The 14,103-nt window shown below is 53.5% G+C and overlaps 1 protein-coding gene across 3 annotated transcripts in view; it reads left to right on the top strand.

Moving 5' to 3' along the window:
• The window catches only part of ANKRD10 (ankyrin repeat domain 10), a 32,695-nt gene extending 27,577 nt beyond the window's left edge, over window positions 1–5,118 (top strand). For 2 of the 3 annotated variants that reach the window (XM_021065100.1, XM_021065099.1), the window contains exons 5-6: window positions 174–269; window positions 3,555–5,116. In XM_021065100.1, coding sequence (XP_020920759.1) covers window positions 174–269; window positions 3,555–4,030 — 572 coding nt within the window. In that variant the 3' untranslated portion in view covers window positions 4,031–5,116. 3 annotated transcript variants of the gene reach the window in all.

Genomic DNA, 14,103 nt, shown 5'->3' with positions numbered 1-14,103 from the left:
TACTGTGGGAGGGTGTCTCGGGGGTGTGCCGAGTTCCTCAGTCATCGGTAGATGATGAAGTTGTTTGGCTCTTGTGGAGCATGCAGTGCTCGGACACCAAGGCATGAGAAGCATTTGTCTGAATGTCTCTGCTAGGTGCGGGGAACCTGAAATTGCCTCTGTTTTCTGTGCAGCTCAAAGCTCGGATGACTCCATGCCGCTCCTGAACGGCGAGGTGGAAGACGAGGCTGACAAGATGCACGTGGATAGAGAGTTTGCCGTCCTAACAGGTGGGAGTGGACCGTGTCCTGTTGGCCGCAACCCTGGTCCAATGGTCGAAGACACCAAACAGCAGGAGGGTGGTTCCGTTGGACCAAAAGAAATAGAGATTTATACTGTGTCAGCAATGCAGACCCCCTGTCGTTGCAAGAACCAGTATGCGTGTTATTTCTGACAGGAGTTCTCTCAAACAGGTTTTGCACTTTGCCCAGCGTTCTAAAGAATGTTATGCTGTGATTTGCGTATCTTGGACAAGTTTGTAGCACAAGGATAAGTGGGTTTGGTGCATCTTACAGATATGAAAGATATAAGTGCAATCTTCTTCTTTTGATTTGAAGCTTTTGCTTAATGTGCCTTGTGTAATAAGATTTCCCATTTTTCATTTTCTGACATAGGACCTTGGGGGGGAAATATCCTGGACAGACATCTATTGCTGGTCACTTCCAAGCGATAAACAGCAAAAAAGAATGGCTGGCTGTAAACTCTGAGACCTAGTAGGTTTGGCTTTGACGTGTGACCAGCCAGGCCTCTGGCTCGGTGCTCTCGGCTGCCTTGGGCTGTACGACGACACTCACTCCAAGTTGACTAAAGTGCCACGCGCCGTGTCGCACAAGATGCAGTTTTAGTATCTTGAGATTTTTAGATATGAAGGTAGTTGTTAGTCATTTTCAGTTTTTAGAAAGTAAGGGCTCCGTTTCTTTTAATATTTAAAGATTTATCCATTTCGCTAATGCTTTTTCCTACCGCTCTTATTTAGGGAATCATGGCCACATTTTAGCCATTCTCTTAATGTGTTAATATATTTGGAAATAGATACTGGTTTTCCTAAAGTTTTATTATTATGTCTGTATCCTAAATTCTTCACTGGGGATAAAAGATCATGTATTTTGTTTCCCAGACGTCCATGAAAAAAAATCATTTCTGTTCACTAAAATGAAAATGTGTACATCTTTCTAGAAGCCACAGAATATGGATAGGTGAAGTCACCATTTTGCCAAATAATTAAATGAAATGGGTAGATTTGCAGGGAAATTCTGATTGGATAATACATTTAAAGACCCTGCTAAAGATAAATAACAAAACTCAAAGCCAGCTTTTTTAAAAATGGCATCGCTGCCTGCTTTTGAAAAGAAGTAATCACTCTTTCATCTTCCAACATTAATTCCCTGGGTTTTAGGTAAAATTTAGTGCCATGCTTGAACCTAATATTAAAAAGGCCATTCTTTATTAAAGCCCAGCTCATCCCATATAACCGGTGCCACGTAAGCTTCCCCGTATGTTCCATCATTTCACTTGTAACACCCTCTGACTTCGTGCACACAGTGAAGACGCTGGAGGTTCCTTGCAGTCACTGGGCGAGGGGAGAGCGAGGCCGCGTCCAGGCAGGTAGATGGGGACGGGGTCAAAGGCGGCATCGGAGACAGTCGCGGGGTGCGGCCCCGTCTCTGGGATGTCTGTTTTTGTGCTGACTTTTACTAGATGTCCATAGTGATAGGAGGTTACACCTGCCGTGATGGTGAGATTGCATAGTGGAACTCACTCACGCTAACTGGGCACCGGACAGCGGTGGTAAATACACACACACACACACACACACACACACACGCACACACACACAGTGAGCATCAAACGACAAAGTCTAGTGAACCGAGCTTCTGAGGCCCAGTCAACACACACACACACACACACACACACAGAGTGAGCATCAAACGACAAAGTCTAGTGCACCGAGCTTCTGGGGCCCAGTCAACTGAAAATGCAGTTTCTCTCCTTGCTGGCTCGTTCTCTTTGTTACTGTCAGGGTCACCATCCTGCTCACGGGTTTGTCACCCAGGAAAAGTTACTTTTGAAAAAAATCATACAAGGTATTCCCCTGGGAACAACTTGTTTTTACTTTTACCTCATGTTTAGTCCTTGAAGTGCTTGTTCTCTAGCCTTGAGTTTAACCAAATAGAAGGGCTGTCCTTTAATTTGAAAAGAATCCAAGATCCTCTGAAGAATTGACAGCAGCTCTTAAACGGTGTCACTTAAACTGCCAGAAAATTGATGAGTCATGGAGTGTTTAGAAGATGGTTTTGTTCGCTGAACACGCAATGACTTTTGTTAGCAGGAAGATTGGCAGGACGCGCAGAAACCTGTGTCCGAGTGCAGGTCCAGGGTGTAGACAAGGCGGCGTGCAGGCCCTCCAGGCGAAGGGTCACGCTGCGTGGGTGTCTCAGGGCCACGGGGACAGACACAGCTGTGTCCTCACTCCCGAGGTGGAGAATCACACCTTACTCTAATGGGGCAGCACGCTGGGGTAAAACTTGACGTTACGCAGCAAGTCGTGATTTTAGAGCACTCTCTGTACCCTTCTGTGAATTCCTGTGGACGTGGATATTAGTCCTCGGATTTCCTTACGCACAAGCGTACCTTGCAACTGCCTGGTCCCGTGTGCCCAGACGTTTTGTGAGGACGCTTTTTCTCATAAGACAGCCTCCTCTAGTGGATGTTGATATATGCAGATTAAACTGTCCGCGGTTTTCCAAGTGGGTTTTGGACGTGGAGCCTGGGATGGCACAGTCACTGTAATTGCTGAAGGCAGAAAGAACTCTCCAGAACTGTGCTCTCGGCCCAAGACTGGATGCTCGCGATCCTTGGGCTCACGGTTTTTCCTGTGGTCGCCATTCCCCGCCCTCTGCCAGTGCTGCCACACGGCGTCGCCCAGCGGGACGGTGTGGTCTGAGCGTGGCCAGGGAACCGGCGCTGTCCTGCCCGAGTCCTCCCTGACTCCTGGGAGGCACTCTGAGGAGCCCCTGGGGCCCTCCTGGCTCCCCTCGCCGGCCCAGAGCTTCCTTTATTCACAGGCTTCATCAGCTGCCTTTCTTGTTTTCATTTCTCAGAAGCTGGAGGCATTTTTTGGTTTTATTTGAACCCTTTGGGGGAACCCTTGCATTTGGTTCTCATGGACTTTTTCACGGGTGGTGATTTTAAAACTGCCCTCCAGGAGTAGTCTTAAACCGAGAGCGGGTACGGTGCCGTTGGAATTGTCCATGCAGTACGTTTGTCAGCTGAAATTTTTTCACATGACACCCCAGCGCTCACGAAATTTATAAATGTCTCCTCTCTTACTGGGCAAATGCTGCTGTTGTGTTTATTTGTGAATCTACTCAGGCACCACGTTTTGCCTTGCAAAAGAAACTGGTTTGTTTAAAGAAAAGAAAGTAAATCCTTTAAAATGGTGGCAGCAACGCAGCGTTTATACCCTCCCCTCCCCCGGTTCTGAATTCTGGTGACAGGTGTATTTCTTGATGCAGATGTGAAAAGCAGTAGCTCCGTATCGAGCACATTGACAAATGGAGGTGTCCGCAATGGCCATTTGGACTTCCCCTCCACGACACAGCTCAGTGGGACGGAGAGCAGGAGTGACCAGTGCTTAGCAGGACCTGGTGGCATTGGCAGTGGATTAGCTCCAGCACCGCCTTTCCCAAGTAGCCAGGGTTCTCTCTGTGTTCACGGGACCGAAGAGCCAGCAAAGAGCTCGGGCGTGAACCCCGAGATGTGCGGGTCCCTGCACCTGAACGGGAGCCCGAGCAGCTGTGTGGCCAGCAGGCCTTCCTGGGCGGAGGACCTCGGGGAGAACCTGCGCTACGGCCACTACCACGGCTTCGGGGACACGGCTGAGAGCCTCCCCGAGCTGAGCAGCGTGGTCGAGCACTCCAGCTCCGTGAAGGTGGAGCAGGGGTACGACAGTGCCGTCCTGGGCACCATGCACCTCTTCCACGGCTCCTAGGGCCCGGGCCGCCTCCCGGGACGCAGCAGTCCTGCCGCCGAGCCGGTCCAAGTCCGAACACTAAGCAGCGGTGCCCTGCAGGGTCGCCAGGCCCTGCGCTGTGCTGACACTTGAGCCCCGCCCTGGCCCTTCTCTCTCGGGAGCCCGGGCGGGGGGCCTCTTTCAGGGTGCCCTTGGGACCTCATCTCTCCCCTGCCAGCCTCGATGAGTCTGTCGAATACTGTCACCATGAAGGACCACGCTTCCTTTCGTCAAATTAAATTACATCGGATCAGGATAAATTGGAGACGGTCCACGAGGTGCCTGGAAGTTCACCCTTTTGCTCGCGGGCATCCTCTTGAAGAGCTTTGCGTTTCCGCTCCTGTAGGGATTTGACAGACGACAGCTCTGTCCCTGTGCCAGGTACAGCCTCACAGAGGTGTCCTGCAGTGGCCTCTCGGGCGAAAGGAGCGGTCCTCCTCCCCAGTCTTCTCGTGGGAACTTTGCGCCCTGCCCGGTGCTGACGTCTTGTAGACGCACAGTGCGTGGAGGGCAGAGGGCGCCCAGCTCCACGGTGCCCCCGCCGCCCTGGAGTTCCTGCGAGCACCTGCAGCCTGGCACGGACTTCCGGCGGGTGTGTTTTTATTCCGCCTTTCCTACCCGGTCTCCAGGATTTTTACCACAGACGACGGTTTCCTTTGTATGTAGTGGAAGTTCCTCTTTGTAGGGACTGTCAGGTCAAGACATTTAACAGGCTCTTTTGACTTACATTTTCTTTTTTCCTTGTTTTGTTTTTTGGGGTTTTCTGCTTTAAAACATATACCACTATACCTATATATATACATATATCCAGTTAACTGAGGGAATTTTGCAACTCTCTTAATAAAAAGCTGCATTAAGTTCATGGTTTTATAGAAATTAGCTTTTGTTTAGGCAACTAGTGGTTACACTGTGCAGATATTGTCATGAATTTTTACTTTTCTGATTTTTGTAATAAAAACTGGTGACGGTAGAGGAAATGGCGGTGACATACCCGTGTTCTCAGCGTGTCACTAACGTCTGTTTTTAAACTGTCCTTTTCAAACTGAATAAAAAACTCACACTGGGTTTCTTTCTGGGTGTGCCTTCTTTCCTTGGCGGGGGCGGGGGGGGTGTCCGTGGGAAGAACAGGAAGCGGGTCGGCTTTACTGTTGCTTCTCACTTTGCGTCTGCGACGTGGCTCGCCCTTCCAGGCCTCTGGTCGCCCCTGCACCACTTCCCGTGCGCGTGGTCTGGTTTTACAGACACCCTGTCCCCGTGGTAGGCACGTGGGGGATAAGTCACTGCCAGCTAACAGTATTGTCCGTGTGTGCTTATCTTCATCAAAGACCACAAGCATCGTTTCCTAAACTTCTTTGGGCCGGCACCTGTTAATAACTGTAAGCCTTTTCAGCACACAAATGACCGTTGATAAATGACCATAGAATAGCCATTCTGGCACGCTCAAGTACATTCTTTAAAAACTCCCATTGCTTTTTGTACATATGGAAAATCCTATAGACCAAATGAAGAGGAAGCACAAGCCTCTGGGAGTGTCACGAAAATCACTCTGTGCCAAGAACAGAAGTCAGAACGTCTGCCGGGTCACCGCTGCTTTATAGTGCCACTCCCGAACCCAGCTGACTCGGAACCCTGATAGCAGCCCCTTGTTCTCTGCGTGTACTGTTTTTTCTTATTTTTATTTATTTATTTGTGCCTTTTTAGGGCTGCACCCAGAGTATATGGAGGTTCCCAGGCTAGGGGTCGAATCGGAGCTGCAGCTGCCGGCCTATATCACAGCCACAGCAACACCAGATCCCCAACCCACTGAGCAAGTCCAGGGATCAAACCTGCGACCTGCACGGACTATTTTTTGCCATTCCTTGGGCTGCTCCCGGGGCATAGGGAGGTTCCCAGGCTAGGGGTCGAATCGGAGCTGTAGCCACCGGCCTACGCCAGAGCCATAGCAACTCGGGATCCGAGCCATGTCTGCAACCTACACCACAGCTCACAGCAATGCCGGATCCTTAACCCACTGAGCAAGGCCAGGGATCAAACCCACAACCTCATGGCTCCTAGTCAGATTCATTAACCACTGAGCCACGACGGGAACTCCATGGACTATTTTTTAAAAGCATCTCAGAGACTTCATGGTGAGTGAGTATTTGCTGGCAAACATTAAGTGAGTCTCTGAAATACACCAAAGGTCAGAACATTTGGTCATTTGTGGAATCGGACAGTATGACTGCTCCTTGGGGGTAAGAACATGGGACAGAGTCTATGCCTGAGCAGCATCTACACTTCAGCGTGATTGAAACATTGTGGCTCCATGTCACCAGCGTGCGCTGCTTAGAAGCTCCGACGGGAACTGTTTGCTGGGATTCTGTCTTTCCTGGAACGTGCTTCAGCGTAATCGGGAGGGCAGGCCAAGCGGGCAAAACTCAAACAGGATCAGGGCTGAGAAGCCGTCAGCACTGCTACATTAGTCTGTCCTCGTATGCGTTTGGGGAAGGGTTTTTTTTGTTTTTGTTTGTTTGTTTGTTTGTTTTTTAGGGCCACATTCAAGGCTTTTGGAAGTTCCCAGGCTAGGGGTCGAATTGGAGCTGGAGCTGCCGGCCTACACCTCAGCTCATGGCAATGCCAGATCCTTAACCCACTGAGAGAGGCCAGGGATGGAACCCAAGTCCTCGTGGGTATTACTCAGGTACGTTACCACTGAGCCAGGACAGGAACTCTTGTATTTTTAGATGGGTACACGTGAGGCACGTGGAAGTTCTCGGCATGGGGATTGAATCCGAGCCGCAGCTGTGACAGTGCTGGCTCCTTTAACCACTGCAGCAGGCTGGGGTCGAACCCGTGCCTTTGCAGTGATTGAGCCACTGCAGTCAGATTTTTATCTCACTGCACCATGGCGGGAACTCCAGGCCCACTCATTTTGTAAGATGTTTTTTTTTTGGGGTGGGGGGGGAATGGAATTGTCGAGACAGTGATTTTGGTGGAAGTTGCAGATGGCCGTGATGGTAAGCCAGCCTGTGGGTGCTCGTACGTGCTTCCGAGGTGATGGCTGATTCTTCCTTTCTCAGACACCCGTCACAGAGTGCCTCACAGCCCCCTGGTTGCTGTTTGCCGTTGAAAATTAAGTGACACAGGTGATGTGTATGTCCCGAATGTTTAAGTCCTGCAGAGGGGCTGGGAGCCCTCCTCCCTCCCCACTCCAAAGGCTCCGCTGTCTGATGAGGGTGCTCGCAGCCAAGTCTCAGAAGAGGCCTCCCACAAAGCAGCCAAAAACCGGCGCAGAGACGGCGAACGAGATGAGAGGAAAACTAGCATTTCATAGGAGGTCAGGGACCAGGTGGAGCCAAGCGTCATTCTGCTTCAAGGACAAGACCCGCTGTCAGGGGCAGCGAGCGGGCATCGCTCCCCAGAAAGCCTTGGGGAAACGCCATCGCTCTGTGTACCCCAAGTTCCCACCTCGGCCCGGTCTGCCTTTGATGGCCTCACTCCATCCCGAGGACCTCAGGCATCAGTCCTGGAAACCACCCCTGGTAGAGCTGGCTCCTTGACTGTGTGTGCGTTTTTAAAGTTGGAATGGGGTATTTAAAATAGTAATGGCTGTTTGTTAAACCGGAGAAGGAGCAGTCTGTTCACCTGGAAAGAGGCAGCTCATGGAAAAGAAGTTAGAAATAAAAAATAAATTAAAGAAGTTAGGAGTACACTAAAAAAGAATTTAAAATGAGTCGGAAAAGAAGTTAGAAATAAAAAATAAAGAAGTTAGGAGTACACTAAAAAAGAATTTAAAATGAGTCGAGCCGCGAGATTTGCTCAAGTTCCTTGTGGGTCACCCAGCAGCTGCCCCCCAGGCCCCACAGCCTCCTTTTAGTCTCTGAGTGGAAAGCTCAGAAACTTCCCCCTGAGACTGCTGTGTGGGATGTGACAGAACGTGTCTCTGCACAAGTCAGGAGTGCACCCTCAAAGCCATAGGACACCTCAGTTGATGGATCCGTATAATGATTAAGGATTTACAATCAAAGCAACTTGGTCCAGTGCCTGTCAGCCTTGATCAAAATAAGATCTGGCTGGAGTTCCCGTCGTGGCGCAGTGGAAATGAACCCGACTAGGAACCATGAAGTTGCGGGTTCGATCCCTGGCCTTCCTTAGTGGATTGATTAATAAGGATCCAGTGTTGCCATGAGCTGTGGTGTGGGTCACAGACGCACCTCGGATCTGGCGTTACTGTGGCTGTGGTGTAGGCCGGCAGCCAGCTCCGATTGGACCCCTAGCCTGGGAACCTCCATGTGCTGCAGGTGCAGCCCTGAAAAGACCAAAAAGCTAAATAATCAAATAAATAAGGTCAGGTAGCAGTGGAGCCCAGCACAAGAACGGCCTCGTGCACAGGAACGTTTCCTTAAAACCAGTATTTTTTATGGGATGAGACATTTTCAACTGAACTTAAACAAAAGCGTGACTAATTTTAAGTCAGTTTCAGTGCAAGAAGGTCTCAGTTACGCTCTTCATAAGCTTGTGGATCATCTGAGTTTTTTTCTGTGACTTGTGTCCTCTGTCCAGATTTCTACTGGAATCTCTTCTTTCTTTGTCTTTTTTAGGGCCGCACTAGTTCATGGCAGTGTCACCAGATCCTTGACCCACTGAGCAAGGCCAGGGATTGAACCTGCATCCTCGTGGATGCTGGTCGGATTCATTTTCCGCTGGGCCACGATGGGAACTCCTCTGGTGTCTTTAAACTACAGAAGATTTTTTGTCAAATTTGTCCTCCTCTTCAGTGGTTTCTGATCTTAATTTTTTTTTTTTTTCTTTTTTGGCCACGTCCACAGCATGTGGAAGTTCCTTGGCAAGGGGTCAAACCCTCACCACAGCGGTGACCCAAGCCACTGGAGCGACAGTGCCAGGTCCTTGACCCACTGCACCACAAGGGAACTCCGGTTCCCACCTTTAACGCTTTCAGTATTTCCTCATTTACGATCATACCAACTGCTGGTTTGGGGGAGAGTCTTGTGTTATATTCTTTAAGCTTTCCTCTGGTTCTGTTCACACCAAGCTCGTGATTAGGAGGTCTGATAAAAATCACGATTCTCCGTCTCCTCTCGAGTACGTGGAGGGCGATGACTTGTGTCGATGAGTCTCGGGGCGGGGGGCAGACCCCACCCCCACGTTCTGGAATAAAACCCTCTTGACCACAGGGTGTGTGTCCCTATTATGTCCAAGCCTTCGGTCTGCTCCTGATGGACTTGGTGTGTTTGCTCTGTCCTGGGGAAGGACTGTCTCATGTGTCTGGGGGGGCCTTTGTTAGGTTGTTTGCGAAGGTTTTATGAAGTGATGAGTACTCTATTCTCCTCTGTTCTAGGACGGTCTGTGTATCTGGTCAAATCAGTCGTCGGGCTTTGGCAGCTTTTCACCTTTTTTTTGGTGAGGCTTGGCCAGGCCTGTTAACAGGCTTATGTGGTGCTGAGGCTCTCTGTCCAGCTCACGCTCACTCCGTGGGTGACTTTTTCCACAAGGTCATTCATTTCATCCGTATTTTCAAATGTACTGACAAAAAGTTGGGCAGATTGTTTTACAGTTTCATCTCCTGCGTCTCTGCCATCACGTCTCTGTTCTCATTCCTAAGTGGGAGTGTGTCTGTTCCCTCCCAGTTTTCCTAAAGGTCAGGCTTGCCACGAACGTGTCTTTCCTAAATATGTTTTTAAATAAGCAGCTTTTGGAATTTTTGGAATTTTCATTAGTTCAGGGGGATTTTATCACCATTAGTTTTATCACTCTTGATTTAATCCTTCTTATTCTTTTTTAACTATTTTTCTGGTTTCTTACAATGAATATGCTTAAATTGTTCTTTTCAAACTAAAAGTAATTGTGGGTAAAACTATAAAACTTCCTCTGATTATGACTTCAACTTGATCCTAAAGGTTTTAAGATGAAATATATTCACTCTAAGAGTTTCTGTATAACTAGTCACTTATAAGGTATTTATTTTTGATCTGGAAATTGTTTTTTAAAGTGTTGACATTAATTAACATTAAGAAGTGGCTTCTTAGTGTTAATTTCCAGGTCAGTGTGGTCTGTAAGACCTCTCCTCTTCACAATTTATGAAAAACTCCTTTGGTATTAAGAAGCTGGGAAATTGCCATTTCATTAAACAGTATCACACACACCCACTCACTCGCTGATTCTTATATGAATCCTGAGTGTCTCTGCATTTCCTTCTTGACTGCTCCAGTTCCGAGAGGGGGTGTTTCTGGGATTGAGATTTTACTGATTTTCCCTGGATTCTTGGTGGTTTTGCCTGATGCATGTGGTGTGGTGATTTGACCGTTTGCTTTTTTAAATGGAAACGCAGCCTGTTGCCCAGCGGGGCCTGGTGCTGCATCCCTCCGTCCCAGCCCCCTCTCACTGCCCTGGAGGTGGCCCCACAGGCTCTGCACCGGCCTGGGTGGGCCTTGGGGAGGGGCCCCCCTGCCTTGACCCCCAGCTCCCTCCCTGTGGGTTTGCCTCAGTTTGCCTCCTGCCACTGACCCTCTCCTGGGTCCCAGTGACCCGCCCTCCCCCACTCTTTTGAAACTTGGATGAGGAGTTCCCGTTGTGGCTCAGCGGTTAATGAGTCCGACTAGGAACCCTGAGGTTGCGGGTTCGATCCCTGGCCTTGCTCAGTGGGTTAAGGATCCGGCGTTGCCTGAGCTGTGGTGTAGGTCGCAGACGCCGCTGGGATCCCACATTGGTGTGGCTGTGGCGTAGGCCAACGGCTGTACCTCTGATTAGACCCCCAGCCTGGGACCCTCCATATGCCGCGGGTGCAGCCCTAGAAAAAAAAAAAAAGAAACTTGGATGAGAAAACAGTCCCGTGGTCAGCAGCCACCAAGCGTCCCGTCCGGTGCCCGAGATGCGGCCCCACTGGTAAACAGCCCTGCCGCTGAGCCCGCGTCCAGCTGTCCGAATCCCGGCGCCATCTGTGCCCTCGTCTCTCTCCTCGGGCCTCAGATTCCACTCCCTGCCCGTCTGTTGCTCTGCACTCGCCTGATCTCTTATTTCTTTACTCCTTTTTGGACTGTCTCATACAAATAAGACAGTTCAGCTTCAGTCTCTGGTCTGCGTGACCGGGAGGCTGCACAGGGGTGCTCCTGGGTGACGTCTGTCTTGACCAGGACGATGGCGCCGCAGGTGTGTCCCCAGTGACGGTTCTCAGGCCCTACGGCGACGCTGCCCTCTGCATGTGCCATGACCCGGACCCAAGAGGGTGCAGGGCCTCTGGGACGCTGACACCGCCAGTCCCGGCAGCCAAAGCCCCGTCCTTCCCAGGGTGGAACTGTCCCCTCCCCAGGAGAGGTCCAGACAGCGCCTGGGGACGTCCTCACTTAGTCGCCTGGTCCAGGGCTCCTGGCGCGAAGACCCCCGCTGGGCTGCGCCCGCCTCCCGCCCCCGGCCGGCGGCAGGTGGCCAAGCACCCGGAAGCCTGCCCGGCAGTGGCAGCGCCCCCGACAGGGTCCCCGCGGGGCCCGGGGGGACAGGTGCTGCGGAGGCAGCGTCCCGGCTCCGTCTCGAGGGCCGCCCGCCCTGCCCGTGGGGCTGTGGCGCGGAGTCCGCGGGCTGCGGGCGCGGGAGGCGGCGGCTTCGCTGACCTCGCCTCTGCGCTCGCCGCTGTTCGTCCCGAAGGCCTCAGACCGGCCCCTGCCCGCTTCCTGCGGCGGGGCGCCCACCGCGGCTCGCGGGGCGGAGGCCGAGGGCCCGCTCCTCCGGCGCCGCCCCGCCCGTATGCGGGGCCGCCTCAGGCCGAGGGCCTCCCGCGCCGGGGGGCTCCAGCCGGCGGGGCGGCGGGCGGGGAGGGCGCGGCGGGGGACGGGGCCCCGAGCGCCGGGAGGGACGGGGCCCGCGGGGGGCGGGCGCGCCGGGCCTGGGTCTCCCCGCCGTGAGGTGCGCGGCCCGGGAACACCCGGGACTGCTGGTCGCTCCCGCCTCCAGGGCCCGCCCGGTTCCAGGCCCGCGGCCGCAGCGCGGGTGCCTGCGAGGGGGCGGCCTCCCGGGGGCGCGTCGCCCGCCGCCTCCGTCCGGGCCCGGGTGCCCTTGGTCAGAACGCGGGACTGCGGCCTCCCCTCCTCCGGCGCCGCTCCGCCGTCTAAGGAGACTCGGCTTCCACGGACCGGCGGCCCCGCGGCCCGGGCCGCGACTGCGGCCTCTCGGGGGCACAGCCCCGCCCGAGCCCGGCGCCGGGAGACGCCGCCCCGACGGCGGCCGAGCGGGAGCGGCGGAGGCGCGGCTCCCGGGGGAGGGGCGGGCGGCGGCGGGGACGCGGGCGGGACGGCCCCGGGGGGAGGGCGGCGCCCTTGGCACCGACGCCGCGGGGGGACCGCGGGCGCAGGACCCGGGCGCCGGGCACAGGGACGGCGGCCCCGCCGGGCCCCGGTGATGAGGGAGAGCGGACAGAAGCGGGCCCGTCACCCGCTGGCGGCGGGAACCTGTTCCCGAGCGGAGACGCGCGGCGGCGGGGAGAACGCGAGCGGTTCGGGAGGAGCGGGCGCCGTCGTGGCGCCGTCGGAGCTCAGCCGAATCAGCAGAACTCAGTGGGAGAGCAGCCTGCTGCCCGCGGTCACCGCACGGCGGGCGGAGCGGTTTAGCCAAAGGCAGCGTTTCAGACACGCTCAGGTCCCCGGCCCTCGGGAGGGACCCCGGGGGGACGTGAGGGGACGGGTCCCCGGCCCTCGGGAGGGTCCTCAAGTGTGACGTGAGGGGACGGGTCACCATCCCTCGGGAGGGACCCCGGCCCTCGGGAGGGACCCCGGGGGGACTTGAGGCGTCACTGTCCCTCGGGAGGGTCCTCAGGTGTGACGTGAGGAGACGGGTCACCGTCCCTCGGGAGGGACCCCGGGGGGGGACGTGAGGAGACCTGTCGCCGTCCCTCGGGAGGGACCCCGGGTGTGATGTGTGTAGACGGGTCGGGTCCCTGAGAGAGGCCAGGGATCAAACATCCCCAAGGATACTCTGTCCGGTTCTTAACTTGCTGAGCCACAACAGGAAGTCCTGTATAATTCCTCTTTAAGGTCAATATTCTTTTAATTATCCTGCTACGATTTAACCAGAATAATTCTGCTACCCCCCAAAAATGTTTGTGGTCGTTCCTCACCTCATTGCAAAGTGCTATAGGTACTCTTTTGTGTTTTTATTTCTAAGTCAGCGTAAGCGTAGTGGTGACATCTACGCTTTGTGGCTGCAGGTTCTGATTTGTGTAACTCATGCGGATACAGTGAACGAGCCTCACGTGTCGTAATAACTGCTAACCCAGGGCCTTTCCTTTCCTAGGAGGTTGGCGGCAGTTTTTCCATTACAGACTTCTTACTTTAATAAAAGAGCTATTTTATATATATATATGTAGCACATCATGGGGGAAAATAGATCTTTTCTCATTTTAATTTTTGAAACAGAATACAGTGTCAGTACTAGATACACACACCTGGATTAGAAGACTCTGAGAGTTCCCATCGTGGCTCAGCAGAAACGAATCTGACTCCGTGAGGACGCAGGTTTGATCCCCGGCCTCGCGCAGCAGGTTAAGGATCCGGCATTGCTGTGGCTGTGGTGTCGGCTGGCAGCTGCAGCTCCAGTTAGACCCCTGGCCTGGGAACTTCCATGTGCCATGGAGGCAGCCCTGAAAATAAAGAGAAAAAACAGAGAAAGAAAGAAGACACTTGCAGAGTCTCCAAGTGTCTCTGACAGATGCTTGCTTGTGACAGAAGGACCCACAGCACTTTAGGGGGCAGACCTGGCAGACAGACCTGAGCCGGGAGGGGAGGTTAACGTCTCCAGCAGCGAATGCGTGGCTGTCAGGGGGCCCCGGGACGAGGGGCAGAGAGGAATCCCCCTGGGACATTCCTGCCAAAGACACACAACCTCCCTCCGCGCCTGGGTCCTGCCGAGGAGATGCCTGACCTCCATCTGCACCTGAGGAAGGATCCGACAAACCCAAAGGGAGAGAGAGCCGAAAAACGCCTGCCCAGGACTCTCCCAACCTGTCAAGGTCAGGAAGAGGGGCAGTCCCAGGTGGGGTGTCCAGGGAGACCCCACGCTCAGGCAGT

Source organism: Sus scrofa, chromosome 11 (genome assembly GCF_000003025.6).
Source record: "Sus scrofa isolate TJ Tabasco breed Duroc chromosome 11, Sscrofa11.1, whole genome shotgun sequence".
In the NCBI taxonomy this organism is placed as follows: Eukaryota; Metazoa; Chordata; class Mammalia; order Artiodactyla; family Suidae; genus Sus; species Sus scrofa.
Note: the sequence above shows the minus strand (reverse complement) of the source record. Positions and strands in the feature narration are given on the sequence as shown.